Source organism: Macaca nemestrina, chromosome 2, assembly GCF_043159975.1.
Source record: "Macaca nemestrina isolate mMacNem1 chromosome 2, mMacNem.hap1, whole genome shotgun sequence".
Classification (NCBI taxonomy): Eukaryota; Metazoa; Chordata; class Mammalia; order Primates; family Cercopithecidae; genus Macaca; species Macaca nemestrina.
In genome coordinates this window covers 132,314,393-132,335,681 of record NC_092126.1, presented here as the reverse complement: position 1 = coordinate 132,335,681, position 21,289 = coordinate 132,314,393, and the positions used below count along the sequence as shown (strand labels likewise).

General features: G+C 39.1%; 1 protein-coding gene across 3 annotated transcripts in view; it reads left to right on the top strand.

The window, feature by feature from the left end:
• Positions 1–21,289, top strand: part of TAFA4 (TAFA chemokine like family member 4) — a 199,684-nt gene that overhangs the window by 151,631 nt on the left and 26,764 nt on the right. For all 3 annotated transcript variants that reach the window (XM_011744800.2, XM_011744793.2, XM_011744808.3), the window contains exon 4: positions 20,192–20,347. In XM_011744800.2, coding sequence (XP_011743102.1) covers positions 20,192–20,347 — 156 coding nt within the window. The remainder of the gene's footprint in view (positions 1–20,191; positions 20,348–21,289) is intronic.

Sequence of the window (21,289 nt, the reverse complement as noted above, 5' to 3'; positions counted from 1 at the left end):
GAATTGGATGGCACCCACCCACATTAATGATGGATCTTCCCTACTCAGTCCACTGACTCACATGCCAGCTTCCTCTGGAAATGTCCTCACAGAAACACCCAGAAGTAATAATTTACCAACTTTCTAGGTATTCCTTAATATCCACTTGGCACCTAAAATTAACCATCACACATGCCTTAATATTTTATTTGAACTTAATACCCGTAAATGAACTCATTTACCAATCATTTGATGTAAGATCAAGGCTCTTCTTTGAACATGGATCCAAAATCTGAATTCCATATGGTCTTGCTTCCATAAAGCTCACCTATTTTACGTCATCCCTGAATTCCAAGTGTTCTGGTTAAAATGAAGTGTAGGCCTTAGACACTTGTGAAGCCTTACAGAATTTAAAAAAAAAAAAAATCTTTATTCCTCCCTTTCATACTTATTTTGCCCATTCCTCGTTTGGTTGCACTTTTTTACAATTTGCTTTTGGGTCTTTCCAAGCATTTGGATTTCTTTTTGAAGAAGCAGTTCTCTTGGTTACACAATATTCAATTAGGTTGCATTATTCCAGCTACTACAAATGATGTAAGCAGGTTTGGTAACACACAATTTTGGTGAATATGAAGCTCACATCTTGCTCTTCCTATGTGAGAGCTTTCATTATGCTGTGACATTCTGTTAGAATATTCTAAAAAGGCATTGGGTGGTTAATGGTCTTCACACCTCTGAATACCTTTGTACATTTTAAGTTGACATCTAAACTTCTGCATTAATAAAATTTTACTGGAATTTCATCTTTTAATGAAATAACTTTTGGGGAGGTGGTACTTTTGATAACACGAATTTTTAAACTGTTTTTGTTGGGTTTTAATCTGGAAATGTTTACTCCTAGTTCCATAGTAATGAGATGGGAGTGTTCCCTTATCCCCCTCGCAGGAAGTGTGACAGGGGCGTGGCTCATATTTTCAGTGCCCTGCTGCTCAAACCCCAAAGGGGAGCATGCAGATGGGCAGCTACAAAGGCCATGGGGAACACTTTTTGGGCTCCAGTCCCATGGCAGTGTCTAGGGGTGTCTGCGATTCCCAAAGCCCCAGAGGATGTGTGTTACAGTGTGTTCTTTCAGCTTTGCTGTCTGCAGGTGGCTTGTGTTAATCAGCTCAATTAGACATTCTGCCTTATCACAAGGATAGAGGGCTTTCTGTATCCCAGGGTTCTTGCTCTAGTGTACCAGAAAAATTGGATCACACGTGGGCTTGGAGGATGCGTACAAGGTTGTATTGAGTGGTGGAGGTAGCTCTCAGTGAGATGGATGGGGAGCCAGAAGGGGGATGGAGTGGGAAGGTGGTTTTTCCCTGGAGACAGGCCACCCAGGGGCTGGACTTTCCTTCAACCGCCCCCAGCCAAATTCCCCTCATCGTCCGTCCTTCCACCCTTTCTGGTCTGCTGTCGTATTCTGCTCCTCTTGATGTCCAGCTGCTTGTGTGTGTGTGTGTGCCCTCTAGGTCTCAGGTTTTTATGGGCCCAGGATGGGAGTATGGCAGGCCAAAAGGCAACTTTTTGGGCACAAAAACAGAAATGCCTGTCCTCGTTTAGGTCCATGTACACAGGCCCGAGGGTGGAGCCCTCGCCACAGACCCCAACCTTCTCTACCCAGCACTTCCCTGCCCGCCTCCTGTATCAGTAACACATGGGTTGCACAAAAAATTATTTTCTTTATAAAGTGGGAGAAGGTGAGGTGGGTCTTGAGAGCAGGCATGTGCCTCCCTCATCATCCCAATTTTTAAAAATGTATGAAGGATAATCTGGAGATTGTTTCTAGGGGTTCACATACCCTAGTTTGAAAACTGGTGTTTTAGAGCATTGGTTAAGAGAGCTTCTGCTTTGTTTATTTCCATTTTTATAATTGCTTTTATTTTGCTTATTTCAGAAATTTTCTCCTCAGTCTCGTTCCTCACAGATAATCACTGTTATCATCAATGGTGTTTCCTGCTAGACTCTTTCTGGGCATTTCAAAACATGCTATCATCAACCTGTCCTGAGCTGTCACAAACTTTTCTACCCTTATAATAGCGTGTAAAATGCATAACCCCCACAACTGACCCAATTTTGGCGTCATTCCTAAAATAGTCATGTTTTTAGGAGGGAGATATTTTTGACAAAGTGTTTTTCCCAAGAATTGTATTAAAAACAAACAGAAAACAAAAATGAACCCACAACCCAAAATCTGGGATGTAACAAGTTCAGCATTTGGATGGGATTACATTTAGATTTTTTTTTTCATGAATCTGATTTCCTGACTAGCTTGGAGGTTGGGCATGGTCCTATACAGGGATGTTTTTCCTGGGTTTTCATGATAGTAAGGTACCCCTGGCAGTTCTGTGGCCATTGATATAGCTTTTACGTGGCAGTTGTTTTCTGTGTTAGTGTAAGCCATGTATGAAAAAGAGGATTGAAAAGGATTAACTCGTGAATTCAAAAAGAATTTACTGACTGTTTACTACAGGGATCCATCCACAAATAAAGGAGTTGTGTTCCCTGCCCTTATAGAGCTTATAGCCTAAGAGATGGTATGTAAGAAAAGATCGTTAATCAATTAAATATTATGAGAATGCTACTTGGTGGGATTTCTGCATTTGTTTTTGGGAATTTTTTGGCTTTTATTAACGCACGATAATTGTACATATTTATGGGGTATAGTGTGATGTTTTGATACATGTATACTTTGTGTAAAAATCAAATCAGGATATGGTAGCATATCCATCACCTATTGCATTTATTATTTCCTTGTAGTAAAAATGCTCAAAATCTTTTCTTCTAGCTATTTTGAAATATTCACTACTGTTAATCATAGTCACTGTACTGTGCGGTAGAACAGTGGTCCCCAACCTTCTTGGCACCAGGGACTGGTTTCATGGAACTCGATTTTTCCATGGACTGGGGTGGGAGGATGGTTTGGGGATGACTGAAGCATGTTACATTTATTGTGCACTTTATTTCTATTATTATTACATTGTACTATATAATGAAATAATTATAAAACTCACCATAATGTAGAATCAGTGGGAGCCCTGAGCTTGTTTTCCAGTAACTTGCTGGTCCCATCTGGAAGTGATGGGAGACAGTGACAGATCATCAGGTATTAGATTCTCATAAGGAGCGTACAACCTAGATCCCTCCCATGTGGAGTTTACAGTAGGATTCATGTGCTCCTATGAGAATCGAATGCTGCTGCTGATGTGACAGGAGGCAGAGCTCAGGCAGTAATGCAAGCGATGGGGAGCAGCTGTAAATACAGGTGAAGCACTTGTCTGCCGCTTACCTCCTGCTGTGCAGCCCGGTTCCTAACAGGCCACAAACTGGTACCTGTTCATGGCCCAGAGGTTGGGGACCCCTGCAATAAAACACCAGAATTTATTCCTCATCTCTAACTGTAACTTTGTAGCCACTGACCAATCTCTTCCCCATCTCCTCCTCCCCTCTCCTATTCTTAGCTTCTGTTTCCCACTGTTCTACTGTTATGGGTTCAGCATGGTTAGATTGCTCATATGAGTCAGATCATACAGGATTTATCTTTCTGTGCCTGGTTTATTTCATTTAACATAATGTCTTCCAGATTTGTCTATGTTGTCACCAATGGCAGGATTTCACTTTTTTAAATGACTCAATAGTATGCCATCGTGTGTATATACGATATTTGGTTTACCCATTCATCCACTGATGGACACTTAGGTCGGTTTTGTATCTTGGCTTTTCATGCTGCTGCAATAAATACTGCAGCTATTTTTTTGGCATATGATTTTATTTCTTTTGGATACATACCCAGCAGTGAGATTGCTAGAGCATGAGATAGCCTTCTATTTTTAATTTTTTGATGAACCTCCGTACTGGTTTCCATAATGGCTGTACTAGTTTGCATTCCCACTGACAGTGTGTAACCACTCCCTTTTCTCCACATCATGCATTTGTTATTTTTTGTCTTTTTGAAAATAGGCATTCTAACTGGAGTGAGGTGATGTCTCATTGTGGCTTTGATTTGCAGTTCCCTGATGATTAGTGATGTTGAGCATTTTTTCATATACCTGTTGGCCATTTGTATGTCATCTTTTGAGGAATGTCTGTTTAGATTTTTTGCCCATTTTTCAATGGATTATTTGCCTTTTTTGCTATTGAGTTGAGTTTCTTATATATTCTGGATCTTACTCCTTATCAGATGTATGGTTTGCAAATATTTTCTCCCATTCTGCAGGTCATCTCTTCACTCTGATTGTTTCCTTTGTTACACAGAAGCCTTTTATTTTGATGTAATCCTATTTATCTATTTTTGCTTTTGTCGCCTGTGCTTTGGGGATCTTATATTTTGAAGGTTTTAACAATTGTTAGTCAGTATTCTTATAACAAGTTGTGTGTGCATGTGGGTGTTTGGCTGCTTAAGCAAATCTGAAAAATGTAGCAAATAAGGATCTGATTTTTTTTTAACCTGAAAATAACCTTAGCAGTATAGGAAAAAAAGTACTAAGGATAGAAAATGTACAGATTTTTAGAAATATTTATCAAATGCAAAGGATTCAGTTCTTGTGTGTGTATGCATATATGTGTGTGCACATATGTTTGTGTGATATGTGGAAATACATAAATATATATTTGTATGTATACATATAAGGACTTACCTATGTAAGATACTATGGCTTGAAAATCATCTGTCTGGTTAGCTTTTGAATTATATAATCAGATTTATCAAAATTATGCTGGTATATATTTGAAAAATTAACTCCCTCATCTTTCTGTGTCCCAAATTCCAGTCTTCAGTTGCAATTACTGCTCTCCTTTTATATATTTTATATTTTATATTAACACCATATTTCTAATGAATATGTATACACTGCAATTTATTGATACATCAATTTTAGATTTTAATTGTAACCTCTTGTTAATATATAGTGTTTCTTTTCTTGGACAGTTTTTCTGTTTCTAACTGCTTTGTTTATTTGCATGTGTAAATGTTTCTAGCGTATGCATTTTATCAAATTTCCTGTTGTTCCTGAGATCATTTCCATTCTGGCTTTTCTATACTGGCTTTCTCTTCTATTCTGGCTAGGTGAAAAACTGAGTCTGGGGCTTCCTTTCACCACTCTTTTGAATTGGATTCCTTGATTCCCGGGTCCCTTGTCTCTCTCTTTCTAACTCTACCCCTTTATTTTGCTATAGCACATCCTCTGGTAAATTCTTAAATAATTGTGTTAATGAAAATAAAAGTTTTGAGTACAGGACTTGGGTGACAGATGCACTAAAATCTTAGACTTCACCACTATACAATTCATCCATGTAACCAAAAACCATTTGTACTCCAAAAGCTACTGAAATAAAGAAAATATTAAAAACAACAACAAAAAAATAAAAGTTTTTAGGCAGGATCTGATATATTTGCTAAGTCTCATGCTTTATTGATAGTTTTGTTGGGTGTGGAAATCTTTTTCAGACTTTTCAAAGCATGAGTCCATTGGTTTTTAGCATACAGTGTTACTTTTGAGAAGTCTAATAAAATTGTTTTATTTCTTTTTCCACATGTTAATATTTGTTTCCCCTGGCTTTTCAAAGCTCTCACAATTTTCTTTTTGTTACCCCCCAAAATTTGAATTCCTTGAGGAAATACTTTGGTGTAGGTCTGCTCTTCATCCTGTGTTTCTGGGCATTAATCGAATTCAAGTCTTTCTGATCTTGGATATGTGTTATTTCTTTGGTGATATTTTTACTCTCCTTTTTTGTAGTTGTTCTTTATCTCTGAAATAGGATTTGGAGTCATCTGGATTGTTTCTCTAAGTATTTTCTGTTTGCTTTCATAATTTTCATCTTTGCTTTTGGAATTTTCTGAGATTTAAGAAAAATTGATTTTAGCTATTAAAAATTAAGAATGCTTTTGTATTGTCCCAATGATTTTTTTTAAATCATAGCATTTGTAGTATCTTTACATACCTCTCTCTGAGAAGTAACATAGCAGAAAGGTTAACAGCATTATTTGAGAATCCTTATTACCTGGATTTGATGTTTGGGATTTTTTTTTTTTTTTAAGTATTTGATGATGACCTTATGAAACTTTGTCTTGTTCCCTTACCATCCCTATTATCAAAGACTTAATGAGATTATATATGTGTGTGTATGTGTGCAGGTGTGTGTATTCATTCTCTGTTTGAAGTATATATAAACTTTAGGCATATTGTAAGTGCTAATCATGATGTCTTTCTCTCCTTTTTGAATAGTACTACTATTATTGGAATGCTTAGGTGCTTTTCTGTTCCTTGTCATTGATTCTCCGTTCTCTAGTTCTGTCTTTTCTGTTTATTTATTTTGGTCTCTTTCATATTGGAGACTTTCTCCCAGCGTTGTACCTTTTTAAGGAAGCATGGACTCTCCGAATATGAACGGGACTGGTGACTAATGGACTTATTTTTGAGTACACTGATGGTCAGCCAGGCCTCTTGCTGTCAGCTCCCTGCATTGAAGCACTTATTGAGGTCTTTAAAGTGAGTCAGTCTCTTCCCCTCAGTATCCACTTCTGCCTGTCTCAGTCAGTCACTCCTAATTCACCTGCTTTCCATCCTCCAAAAGCCTATTAAATGTCTGTCAACAGCTGATGTGTCCACTTCTGTACTTTGCTCTTCTGAGTTCGGATCTTATATCTTCCTTTTCTTTGGTTTTAGTGGGGTCTTTGGAAAGAGAGAAGATACTCACAGGTGGTTACTCTGCCATCTTTCACTGGGAAATTTAAAAATCAATTGGAATCTGGTTCTAAGTGCTATTAAGGAGAGATCTGTGGTGCCACATGAGAGTAGCATTCTAATATTTTAATTCTGGACTTAGATACTTAATGACATGTACAGTGTGTAAACAAAAATAGCATTCGTAAGAGAGAATTTAACACCTAAAATGCTGTTTAGGTTATGATAAAAAAAATTATGCAGCTTATTGCTGGAGCCTATTTTACTTAGGGCTAAAATAGAACAAAATTTCCTAAGGGAAAATGTTAACAATACAAATATACTTTTTATATTTAAAATGTACGAGTGGAAGCTTATCACCAATTTCTACATTATACATACAGAGATTTATTTATTTTTGTTCACTGAGTGGTCCTGCATACAAATTTAGTAGAAGAACAAATAAGAAATCTATCCAACTGCAGATGAAATGTTGTTGAAATCACAAATGCACATATTGAAAAGGACTTATAAGGACTAAAACAAGTCCTTCTGTTTATTTTTATCTTCTAACTCTCCATTTGGCTTTATTCTGAGTATGATATAAGTAGTTTTTTAAACAGTTCTTTGAAACTGAACACAAGTAATTTCACTGCTCCTTCTGGCTTCTTTGTCTTTTGGTTAACCACACACTTGGCTGTCACCCTGCTTTTGCAGGGATGCTGAGGAAGGGGGATGATTAGGGTAGAGGAAGGATGCCAGTGAAGGGCAGTGTCAGTGCCCTGCTTGTCAACTGCCTCCAAATGGAGAGGTTTTTGCAGTCTTTTCTATGTCTTTGCAACTATGTTCTCTCAGAAGCAAGGTACTCACTGTGATGGACTGAGCATGGGGAGCCACTTCATTTGATTTCCTCTCCCCTAGTGACCTAGCTGAGTTTGAAACCTTTATAAGCACTAGGCAATGGTAAAACCAGAGCCAGACAAACAGGAACTGGAGTGCCCAGTACAGTCCATTGCAACAGGGATGAGAGTCATGACTCATATCATTGGAGATACCCTACATTTGGCATGGGTTGGCTTCTAGTGAGAGAGCTGAGGGTTTAATTCATTGGCTGAATACCTTGGAGGGAAATAAAGGAAGTAATGCACCAGGTGGGGAAGAAATTAAAGATTGCCAGCTATCTCAAATCTCAAATTCAATGAACAGCAGTTGGGTAAGGGGACCATTGTAATATTGATTTTTTTTTTTTCCCTCCTAGAAGGCATTTACTTTTTCTTTATTCTGAGAAGTATAAACAACAACAACGAATTGAATCAAATTTTTTTATATTTATTTCCAGATCTTACCAGTTTAGTAGTTTAAATAGCTTATAATAATAGTTGTGATATTTTTATTACTAATTTTATTACTATTTCTACTATTTATTGCGCACTTACTACATACCAGGTGCCATTTCAGCATATTATCCATATTAGTCTTTACTCTCACATCAGACCTCTAAGGGTTTATTGTTTTGCAGCTATGGAAACCAAGGGAAAGAGAAGTGAAACCACTTGTGGAAAATCTTGCAGAAGTAGAGAGATGTCAGAGCAGCTATTTAAACAGAAGAACCTGGGGGCTTTACTTTGATAATGACTTCCAGCTATATTTTGTAATGTTAACTTTTCTCCACCAACTCCTTATTTGGAAATTTCTCAAATTTAAAGAAACATTGAAAGTACAATGAACATCTTTATATTCCTTACTAGATTTGCCACTTGTTTACATTCTACCATATTAGAACTACTAATTACATATCTGCCTATCTAGCTTTTTTTTTTCCTGAATGTTTTGAAAGTAAGTGACAAACCACATCTATTTTTCAAGAATAAGACCATTGTCCAATACAACTTGCTATTGTAATAATCTATGTTGATACAAACTGAGGCAGACTTGGTTTAAACAAAGTTCGTATCTTATTGATATTTCCCAGTGATCTACAATGAATTGGGCTAAAAAGCCAATTTACTATCTATATAAGCACACAGAGAGAGACTTTTCAGAAACATGAGTGATGTGTTTTGCTCAACTATTTTTCCAGTGTGATACTCCCTCATACGAAGCATTTCACCTTTTTTCAGCCTGTGAAGTTATAATTACTAAGTGACAGTGTATTAGTGGGGGCTTCCATAAATATCACAGTCTGGACAGCTTAAACAAAATAAATGTATTTTATTGTAGTTCTAGAGGCTGGAAGTCTGACAGCTTCAAGAAGCTGTTGATCTTGGACCTCTGGCAATTCAGTTTTTGGTGGGGCTGTCTTCCCAGCTTGCAGATAGTTAGTTGTCTTTTTGCTGTGTTTTCACATAGCCTCTTTCTCTGCGTGGGCATGGGGAAGAAAGAGCTCTCCGATGTCTCTTCCCCTGAGGACACCTATGCTATCAGATTAGGACCCCACCTTTATGACCTTATTCAACCTTAATTAGCTCCCTAAAGCTCTATCTCTAAATACAGTCCTACTGAGGGCTAGGGTTTCAACATATGAATTTGTAGGGGACAAATTCAGTGCCGTTCATAACATAGTTTGATGGAATATTTACAAAATATAAGTGGATTAGGTTCACTACAAAGTAAGTTGTATCTCAGTATAACATTTGAAAGTATACGTTATTTATTTAAATCAACTCTTACAAAAAGGGAGCTATTTGTAGTTCCTGTGTATGCATGCTTGTGTGTGTGTGTGTGAAGTCGGTGTCATACATACTAAAGACCAAGGTTTACCTAATGATGAGATCCGCTCAGAGCATTTATTGCATGGTGTTTATCATCTTGAGATATTATGAACCTTCAAATCTATGGTATTATTAGCAAAAAAAAAAAAAAAATGGTTAACAGATAGACTTCTGATTGAGAAAACTGACAAAAGGAAAGTCCTGAGAAAAGGTATTGTTCTGAGTAGTAAGGGAATAAAAATGTTAAGACTTATTAGAAGTGATGAGCTTGGGAGGTTTTTAGATATCTTAAAAAGTAAGGTAAACAACTGAGGAATGTTGGTTAGAATATAGTATTTTTTTGTGTTAATTTTTGATCCATTGAATAACTTTTCTTGTAATATCTATTAGAATCGAACTATAATAGTTAATCTCACAAAGACAGAGTGTTCCAAGCAGATGAGACATTTTCCTTGAAATATATTAAAGGTAGGAAATATATTATTTCTTTTGGGTGTAGGAAGAAGGCTCTGAGTGGAAAAAGGAAAGAGAGCTGGGATATAATTCTTAGACTGGATTTTGCTACATGGCTTTTCAGGGGAAAGAATGTAATACAGTTTAACATATCATCCTCCGTTTTACAATTACTTTTTGCCACATGATCATAGATGTTCACAAAAGCATTCAAGAGCTTCACCAATTTTCCTAAAGGTCTGTCTTTAGCCCTTTGCTACTTAAATCACTATCTTTTGAATATTTCAGTTGACTTTCTCATCTTCAATTGTTGACCTAAATCTGCCAAATTCTCAGTTAATAGCTATGAATGGTGTTCAAGCAGCTCTCAAACATCACTCTATCTCAAAAAGAAAAAGGAAAAAAAGGAGTCTCGCTCTGTTGCCCAGGCAGGAGTGCAGTGGCACGATCTCGGCTCCCTGCAACCTCCACCTCCTGGGTTGAAGTCATTCTCATGCCTTAGCCACCTGAGTAGCTGGGATTTCAGGCATGTGCCACCACACCCAGCTAATTTTCGTATTTTTAGTAGGGACGGGTTTTGCCATGTTGGCCAGGCTTGTCTTGAATCCCTGGCCTCAAGTGATCTGCCTGCCTCAGTCTCCCACAGTGCTGGGATTACAGGCATGAGTCACTGTGCCCGGCCCCAACATCACTTTTATTGACTTTATGAGATTCTTCATCTTTTGTAATATTTGTATCATAGGACATTTTAGGCAGTCACTGAGAGATAGACAGACTTAACAGGACAGCACCTGGTGTTGAGTGGGGACTGGTTTTGTGTGGGCAAGGCATACTTTATTCTGATGAATTTAAGAAGTACATAACAAAAACCATACCCTGCAAATAGACCATCCACTGCAAGTGTAATGTATCAAAAACTGGGGAGAGGAAGACTGTAAATGAGCCATCTATGCTCCTATAAAGCCTTTCCTTTGATGCTCTACCCATTTCCTTCTACCTATTCAGACATCTCTATGAGATTTTCCCCCACAGCATACACACATGCTGTAATTTCCCACATCTTAAAAATGTTGGCTAACATCTGTATATCCTATTGGTGACATTCTCATTTCTCTCCTTTCCTTGATAACACCATTTCTCAAATAGTCACTATAGTTACTGTCTACAATTTCTCAATTCTGCTCTCTCTCAAATCCATTCCAATCAAGATTTACCTCCATTCTTCTGCCACTTTTTTTTTTTTTTTTTTCTAAATTAAGGCCACCAGTGGCTTTCCCAGCCTCTTGACATAGAGGTAATCTTTTTCTTTATCCTGTAACTATAGTTTTTTTCTCTTGGATTTTATCTAGTCTCATGGCTTTAAGTACTAGATACGTGTGCCAATAATGAGCAAATGTCTTTCCTAAAGCTAGACTTCTCTCTTGAACTCCAGACTTAAATGTCTGGACTTCTCTCAGGTGTCTAATCAAAATATGAAATTTAACAACCAAGCTCCTAGTCTTCTTTGGTTTATTTAGGGGATGACCTCATTCTTCTTGTTCAAACCCGAAACTTTGGAGTTAGCCTCTTAACATCCAGAATCTCCCCCTCTAGAAGCCTCTACTTCCAGAATCCAACCTGTTCTTCCTGCCTCCACTGCTACCACATTGGTCCAGGCCACCACCAGCTTTCCAGGGATTACTGTCTCTGCTGCTTCCTTCCTTGCCCTTCTTTAATCTGCTCTGATCACAGTAGATTCTTTTAAAATACATGTCACATTAAGTCAGTGTAAGCTCAGAATATCCAGTGACTTCTCACCCCACTTTGAGTAAAAGCCCAAGCCTCTGTAGTGATCCATGGGGCCCATGTCATCACCCACACACCTTTCATTATCTTTCTGGCATCATCTCTTTATTGTCCCTTCTCTGACACAGCTCTAGTCACAAGGGCATTTCCCCTCAGATTTTGCAAGGCTTTTTTTCTTTTCAACAGCTTTAATGTCTCACTAAGTACTCACATGTTAGTTTCTTAGGCTCTTCCTGTTTTAAATCTCACCTTTCTTGCTTTGTGATTTTTCTATCACTAAAATATGAAAGATCTTTGAGGAAGATGATTTTTTTGCTCGTTTTGTTCAGTGTTATATTAGCATGTGCTTGTCAACGAGTAAATTTTTAGCAAATCATTACTGAATAAATATGTAATAAAAGCCAAAAGGCATTTATTCAGTATTTACAGCATTTCAAGTAGTTCACTGTGTTCATTAAGCACTTTATTTAAACTTCATAATTGTCATACACTACTTACATATGCGAAATACAAGATTGAGAGACTTAATCAAATTACCTAAGTCTGGAAGCTAGTATTCCAGCTCCTAAGTTCAATACCCTGTCTTTTGTTACCAGCAGGTAAAGATAAATCCATTTCCATCTTAGGAGAACAGTCAGGTAATTCCATTTGGCATCTCTACTTGTTGAGTCCACAGGTGTCCCTCTTTTTTGCTGTCATATCCTCAACACCTGGGAGACGCCCTGGCACATAGTGAGAGCTCAGTGGATATTTGTCTTCACAACTAAACTACCAAGTTTGTCCATCAAATGGCTACTATCATCTTCTACACTGCGATGTCTTCCTTATTGATTAACAGCCAAGCTGGGATAGGGATAGGAGAAGAAAGTTGAGAATTACGAGAGAACTGCAACTAGGAATACTGGGCCCGTTTGCCAAGGGAAGCAACTATCCGTGGCCTCATTTTCTGCTTTCATTTCATGAAATCTTGTATTTAGCCTTCTCTTTCCTCTGTTCTGCTCCCATGGAGGGATAGGCTGAAAATGCCATACAGAAAATCACACTCAAATCAAACAAATGCCTTGTAAGAAGATCAGTGGAGTGTGAGACTTCTCTTTGAGGGTGTATTTTCTAGCGCTGGGCAGGAGGAGGAAGGGGAAAAAGGATTTGAACAAAAGGAGAAGGATGCAAGGGAAATAATAGCATGAAGAAAGTCTCCCTAATCTGATGCTTTGCGTGTCTCTATTAGCTTTCAAGTAGTTTCAGCTGAAGAACTTCTATTGCCAATGTGGTTTTGTATTTTATCCCTTTCACGATAGCAAAGCCCTCTCTGCACTGGGACAAATGGGTGTCTTTTCTATTGTTTGAAACTTTTCTTAAAAGTATATTTAATAAGAAAAAAATGATATGTATTTAAACTATTTACCCTTCAGATAAAGTTAATCCATCCTCTATAGCAATCCTGAGGCAATCAATTTTTGTTGTAAGGATTATCATAACACTTTTAATGGTGTCTACATCAACTATTCTGGTGAATGAGGAAACAGGCATCTCACATGTTACAGCCCTGCCAATATTTTAAGTCTTCTTTTTTGAACAGAAAATATGCAACCCGATTGCAATTTCAGAAGTGTGGAAAGGAATCGAGTAACAGTTTCAAGTTTCCCCACTTAAAAAATGTGTCTCAAAGAGCACCAAGAACAGTCTCTGGCACATAGTACGCTGTATGTAAGAGTTGGTAAAATAAATAGAAATAAGTACCTACCCATCTACCCCCCATCTGCCCACCCAGACAAAGCCAGAAGGGAAGTAGCTTAGCCACTGAAAGGATTAACAGACAGCATGAAGGGGACAGTGTTTTGTTTTTTGCTTTGTCCATTTTCCCTCCTAGGAGCAGCCCCATTTCTGGATAATGCAGTCTTGCCTGCTCCAATTCACACTTCAAAACTTTAAAGTAAACTCCATATGAGAAGTTTCATCTGCAACTTCTCACTTATTGCATGGGCCTCATGTTATGTTCTCAATATTTAGCTTCAGTTTTCAAGATGGATCGTCCCACCATTATGTTCCCCTGCTGTTTAAGAGGAAAAATTCATCTTTGTTTTAAGTGAATTTACTTGAAGTGGCCACTCTCTGGTACCAGGCTTATTGAACAAGGCATCCCCCCGTACCTTTTTGGAGAATTAAGTTTATTACAAAAGCTGCTAGTTTCTTGTCTGCTTCAGCTTTCATTTTTCTCTCATCCTATAATACTATATGTCATACATAGTTGTAAGATATCTGTGATGGTTACTTTTCTGTGTTATCTTGACTGGGCCATGAGGTACCCAGATACTTGGTAAAAATTATTCCTAGTGTATCTGGGAGGATGTTTCTGGCTGAGATTAACATTTGAATCAGTGGATTGAGTAAAACAGATGGCCCTTTCAAATGTGGGTGGGCCTCATCCAATCTGCTGCGGACCTGAATAGAATAAAAAGGCTGCTCTACCCCTGAGGAAGAGAGAATTCTTCCTGCCTGACTGCCTTTGAGCTGGGAGATAAGTCTTTTCCTGCCTTCAGACTTGAACTGAAACATTGGCTTTTGCTGGGTCTTAAGACTGCTGACCTTCAGATGGGAAAGGCACCATTGGCTCTCCTGGTTCTCAGGCCTTTGGACTTGGACTGAAACTACACAAATGGCTCTCCTGAGTCTCCATCTTGCGGACTGCAGATCTTAGGACTTGCCTACTACCATAATTGCATGGGACAATTCCTTAAAATACTTCTCTTTTTCTCTACGCGTACATTCAATTGGTCCTGTTTCTCTGGAGACCCTTAACTAATACAATGTTATAACATGAGCTGCTCAAACAATTATATGTGCCATTCACACTGGATCCTTATTTTCTATCATCAGGCTTTGAGGAACTTTAAGTACCTATTGTTGAGTACCTACCTCCTGTGCCAGGAAATTACAATGAAACAAAAATATATCCTTATTCAAAGATCATAGTTGTATTAGTTCATTCTCATGCTGCTAATAAAGACATATCCCAAGCTGGGTAATTTATAAAGGAAAAGAGGCTTAATGGACTCACAGTTCCACAAGACTGGGGAGGCCTCACAATCATGTCAGAAGGCGAAGGAGGAGAAAAGTCATGTCTTACAAGCAGCGGGCAAGAGAGTGTGTGCAGGGGAACTCCCCTTTATCAAACCATCAGATCTCATGAGACTTTTTCACTATCACAAGAACAGCATGGGAAAGACATACACCCAACCCATGAGTCAGTTACCTCCCATCAGGTCCCTCCTACGACACGTGGGAGCTTCAATTCAAGATGAGATTTGGGTGGGGACACAGTCAAACCACATCAATTGTCCACTGTCACCAATACACAAATTCCTAAAAAGACTGCATGGAACCACACAAACACTGTCATCCAATAGAAAAAGATGTTGTCAGTGGGAAACTGAGCTATGTCCCATGACTTGCTGAGGTAGAGATGCCATTTTTGGCTCTACCTGGTAAAATACAAGCAATAAAGCAAGAGGGGAACCTTTCCTCCATCTTTGGGTTTGAGTCTCACCTCTTCTCAATCTCTAGTTATGAGGTCCTGGGTGAATTAGTTAATTTCTGTACATTTTCTTAAAGATAAAATCAGAGTAAAAAATAATACCTACCCCATAGCATTTTTATAAGATTGTGCAGGATGATATTTGTTTAAAAAAAAAAATTCAAACAGTACCTAAAACCTATGTTTTATCAAATCTAAGATGCCATCAGTTGTGAGATATACCACTTTTGTGTGTATTCCTAAGAAGGAAAAGCAGTGCCAATTATAAGGTGCTATTAGTTATGTCACCTCCTGATGTGTTAAAAGGTGAAAAAAATATGTATTTTAAAATCAGTGAAGTACAATAGTTGGTGCTGTATAAATAATTAAAATTCTGGTTCAGGCAAGCTGATAATTCAGGGCAGTGTGGCCCAGTCCTAAGTTTGAATAGAAAATAATCCATTTGTACTTGTGGATGGTTATATAGCAACACAGTTCTAAGTAAATCATAGCATTACTGAACGTCCAGATCGTTTCTTGACTGCTCCAAGAAGTTACTGACACATATATTTTTCATTTTCTTAGTGGAGTTTAAAACTGCTTTCATTACAGACTCAAGGGTCATTTAGTAATCTAACCAAGGCATGATGGTTTGTTATGGACTGAATGTCAGTATCCTTTCAACATTCGTATGCTGAAGTCCTAACCCCAAATGTGATTATATTTGGAGAGAGGGCCTGTGAGGTGGTAATAAAGAGTAAATGAGGTCATTTAAGGGCATGGCCCTAATCGGACAGGACTGGTGTCCTTATAAAAAGAGGAAGAGACACCAGAGCTTCTGTTCTCCATGTGAGGACATAGCAAGAAGGTGACTGTCTGCAAGCCAGGAAGAGAGCTCTCACCAAGAACTGTACAGGCTGACATCTTAAGTTTAGACTCGCAGTCTCCAGAACTGTGAGAAAATACATTTCTGTTGTTTAGGCCACCAAGTCTATGGTATTTTGTTATGGCAGCCCAAGCAGATTGAGACAGTGACGAATGGGAGGACATTTCCTGAGAGATAACTGTGAATGACTACTCCTGGCCCCTGCTCATAGCTAGTCATTAGCTGCCAGGGAATGTTTGACTGAAAGTTGCTGATTTGCAATTGGAACCAAAGACAGGATCTCCCCTCCAACCTTTCCCAGCCCTTACTTTTCTGCTCACTCAGTGCTAAAGTTTCATAGTATTTTACTGACATTATAATTACTATTTATTTAATTTTACAGTTGTATGCAACTACCTATGGGGAAATCAATGCTCTTGTTATGAACATTTAATTAGGTTTATCATTTTAATCACTTCTCCATATTCATGCTTTCTTAAGTAGTAGATTGAAAACTTTCTCTCTTGCTGGTAGTTTGATTCTCTGGGTACTGGTTCTGTCTGCCTTAGCATTTGTTCTCACCAGTAATTGAATTTTCCTGCCATCAACATTGAAGATGGCGTGACAAGGTTGGTCCAGAAAACATTCAGAATAATATAGAGGTTATTGTTTGGAAAGCCTGTCTTTATGGATAAAAAAGTCTGAATCATGGAATATTTTGAAATTGGTTTTATTTTGAAACACATGCATCAACAGAAACTAAGCAAAGCATTCACCAGTGGGAATCCTCGGGGAGACCTCTTTTAATGAGTAGATGAAATTGCTTACAATTCACATAACAGTTTCTATGTAAATGGATGTATCTGAAAAATCATGAGCACACTTGAGGGTACTTGAAAAAGTTGTCTTTCCTTAATAATTTCTGGACAGAACCTCTACAGTCTTGTTTATGTTATTTTTATCAGAGCAAAGATAAGTCTCTGCAGCCTGGTATAGCCAGAGTTGTTGTATTAGTTATCTACTGCTGTGTAACAAATTACCCCAAATCTTGAAAACCTAAAACAATCAACAGACATTATTATCTCACGCACAGCTTCTGAGCATCAGGAATCTGGGGGTGGCTTAGCTGGGTGGTTCTGGCTCAGGATTTCCCATGAGACTGTAGTTATGCTGTTGGCTGGGCTGTAGGATCCACTTCCACACTTACCCATGTGACCAATGGCAGTAGACTATAGTTCCTGGCTATGTGGGCCTCTACCTAGGGCTGCTCACAACATGGTTTCCCCAGAACAGATGAACACGTGAGTGAGCATGCCATTGTCTTATCACCTAATCGTGTACATGGCAAGCCATCACTTCTGCTGTGGTATGCTGTTGTCACACAGACCGAGTAACTCTGGATTAATGTGGGAGGGGCCCGCGCAAGGGGTCTGTGTGCAAGTTTACTGACACGGCTGTTGTCAGGACACTTCAGTTTCTTACCACCTAGGCCTGTCTGTAGGGCTGCTCATGCCAGGGTTTCTCCGGAGTGAGTGATCTGAGGGCCTGGAGATGACAGCCACCTAATTTTGGACAAACCAGCACATCTGCTGCATGCTTTGGCTCAAATAGACCAAACCTGGTACCATGTGGGAAGGGACTGCACAAACCTGTGAATACTCTGTGGTGGGGATGACAAGGGAGCATCTTAGAGGGTGGCTGCCACAGTTGACATGTGACCTAAGTCAGGCCAGTCAGATGCACCCTTTCCTAGAACTGACGTGTGGAGCAGCATGACAGATTGAGTAGAATTACTCATTCAGGTCGAGCCATGAGAGTAGTTCCACTTATGGTTAGCTACACTCACTCTTCGTTCTACAAACTCCTGATCTTCCAGTAAAGTGTCTTTGCATTAAGTTAGCTCAAATCAGTTTCTGTTGTTCTAACAAAAGACTCCTAACTGATAAATGGATTCCAATGTAAATTACCCTTAAGTACATATGCAATACAGAAACTACTTTGTTTATCATAGGATGATGGAATTCAGGTGGTTGGTGATGGGAGAGTAGCAAGAAACTGTGGTGCTAGATTGGAATCGGAGATGTCAGTGTGTACTTAAGCTGTACCTGCACACAAACTTCCTTGACCTATTTGCTGAAAGGGCCTGAGTCACTCCCTAATTGTGATGAGTAAACCTACATATTGAGATTCAGGTTTCTAAGTCTGATGCCCCATGAAAAGTAATCAAGGATTCTTGAAGAAATTATGGGGGCAGGGAAAATACCAGGTAAGTCTGGAACTTCTTGAGGGTCAGAAGGTTAGTAAGTTCTCGAAGAATATGAGAATATGTCACAGCTCCTCCTGCCTAGATCTGGGACAATTGGAAGGGTCTCCTCCTGCCCAGATCTGGGATGATTTGAACATTAACATAGAATCAGTCTTACAACTATCATATTGATAATTGATTCAGGTGGAAATCATCAATGGATACTAAAACTAGTAGGTGAAAGTTTGATAAAGAATCGGATATATTCATAGTCTCACTAATATATCTCCCTCAAAATGCTTACTAACATAAAGGGAAAAATAATACCTTTACAATGGAGAAGCCTGACAGATACCATCCTCACCATTTAATTAAAGGTAATAGCACTGATAATGGGATGAAAGGACGTTCGGTGTTTCCTGATATGATGCACTAAGAATATAGAATCACTTCTGGGACAATCTGCTAAAGATGCATTGCTTGAATCTAATCAAGAGGAAGCATCACACAAATCCAAACTGAGAGACATTCTGCAAAATAATTGGCATATAACTCTTGAAAAATGTCAAGGTCAAGAAAGACAGACTGAGAAGGAGTTTCTGAATAAAGGAGGCTAATGAAATGTGACAATTGAATGCAATGCATGCACCTTGGTTGGATTCTGAGCAGGGGGAAAATAGCTATAAAAGGCATTATTGGGATATTGGCAAAATTTGGATATAGATTGTACATTACATAGTAGCATTGTGTCATGTCAAATTTTCTATCTTTAATCATTATGTAACCTTATGTCTTTGTTTTTAGAAAATACACAGTGAAGTAGTTAGGGGTAAAGGAGCATCATGTCTGAAATTTACTCTCAAATGGCTTAGAAAAACATGAGAGAGTGAATGATAAAGCAAATGGGGCCACATATTAGCTGGTGAACCTGGGTGAAGTCTGTTACAGCAGCAATTGCCAACTAATAACAAAGTACCACACATTTAGCACCATGTTTCTGCAGGTCAGAAGTCTAGCACTGCCTGGCTGGAATCTCTGCCCAGCATCTCACCATCTGGTTAAATTCAAGGTATCAACAGGCTGCATTCCTTTATGGGGAGGCTCTGAGGAAGAATCAGCATCCAGGCTCACTCTGGTTATTGGCATTTCTTGAGGTTGTAGGACTGAGATCTCCATTTCCTTGACATGTGGCTCCTCCATCTTCAAGCCAGCAATGGCACCTGGAGCTCTTCATCTGTCTGCTTTCCAGGGCTCATTTGAGCCCTGAATGGCCCGATCTGGATAATCCAGGCTACACTCCCTCTCTTAAAATCAACCAGTTGGCCAGTCATGGTGGCTCACGCCTGTAATCCCAGCAGCACTTTGGGAGGCCAAGGCAGGCAGATCACTTGAGGTCAGGAGTTCGAGACCAGCCTGGCCAACATTGTGAAACCCTGTCTCTACTAAAAATACAAAAATTAGCCGGGCATGGTGGCACACACCTGTAATCCCAGCTACTCGGGAGGCTGAGGCAGGAAAATTGCTTGAACCCAGGAGGTGGAGGTTGCAATGAGCTGAGATCACGCCACTGCACTCCAATCTCAGTGACAGACTGAGACTCCCTCTCAAAAAAACAAAAAAATCAATTAATCTCAGTCACATCTGCAAAATCTCCTTTGTCATGTAATTAATGTGACATAACCATGAGTGTGGCCCCAGGGGTTGATGATCCTGGAGGCCTCATTTCTGCCTACCACAGGTTCACAGAAGCTTTTTGCATTCTTCTCACCACCTTTATGTAAATTTGAAATGACATGTTATCAAAATAAAATGTTATAAAAAGACTCATAAGCATAGCACAGGAAGTTGGAAAATGTCATCATAGCATCGTTCTGGTTTTGGTGCTGTCACTTCCTTCTAACACTGGGTTTGTTTTTTTCTCCCCCCATTACCTACTAGGTCACCACCAAATCAAGCAGGGTACCTGTGAGGTGGTCGCCGTGCACAGGTGCTGCAATAAGAACCGCATAGAAGAGCGGTCACAAACGGTTAAGTGCTCTTGCTTCCCGGGACAGGTGGCTGGCACAACTCGGGCTCAACCTTCTTGCGTTGAAGGTAAGACCTCTCTGGTCAGTATCGCTGATATTTCAAAAAGGTCAAAACCCACCGGGAATTTCTCTACTTTGCTGCCTTTGCAACCCAAAGAAACCTAGGGTTGCTTTGAGATCAGTGTCAATCCAAAATGAACATAAATACGACTCCAAAAATGTCTTGATGGTAAGGTAAGTCTTCAATAATGTCCCTCAAGGGGTACCAATGGGGAGTTGTATTATAGGGCAATTGGGAAGACGTGCTTCAATTCCTTTTGCCCACCTGTCTCCAAATCTCACTCACCAAAGCAATTGTTTCCACAGATGCCCTGTTCTCCCACCTCTTATATACTCTGTACTCAAAATTAGCAGCATGACTTCTTACTTCATGCTTGGTGTCATAGATTAGTATCCTCTCTTTTATTTCTAGCTTATCATTTTAACAAACATTTCTAGGACATTCTCTTTGGAACAACTTCCCTGGGAATAGTTTGGAATCATGTATCATTCATTTGTAATCTCCAGATCCCCTAGCACAGTGCTGTGCCGATGGTTGTAGATGGAAACCTGGGATTGATTTCTTTTGATACCCCTGACTTCTTCCAGCAGACGCCATGTTAGAAACAAGTGTCAGTCCCCAGGGGAACAGATACACGGGGTTAGTCTGTATCAGTTGCTCTGCAGTGTCACAAACTTCCCTGAAAATGAACATTTCCAGTCTCATTTGATGCATGTCTAAAGGTCAGCAGTTAAAACACAAACACATTCTTAACTCCAGATCATATTGCACAGTGAACAAGAATGGCTGATTTATCTGCATCCCATTCCCCCTACCAAACACACACACAGACATACACAACTATATGGGCTGTGTGGCTACAGTGGTATATATGTATCAGCACCATCTCAGCCACCTTTAAAGCAGGAAAGTGAAAGTGGAAAATTTCCACCTACAGTTCTTTATCAG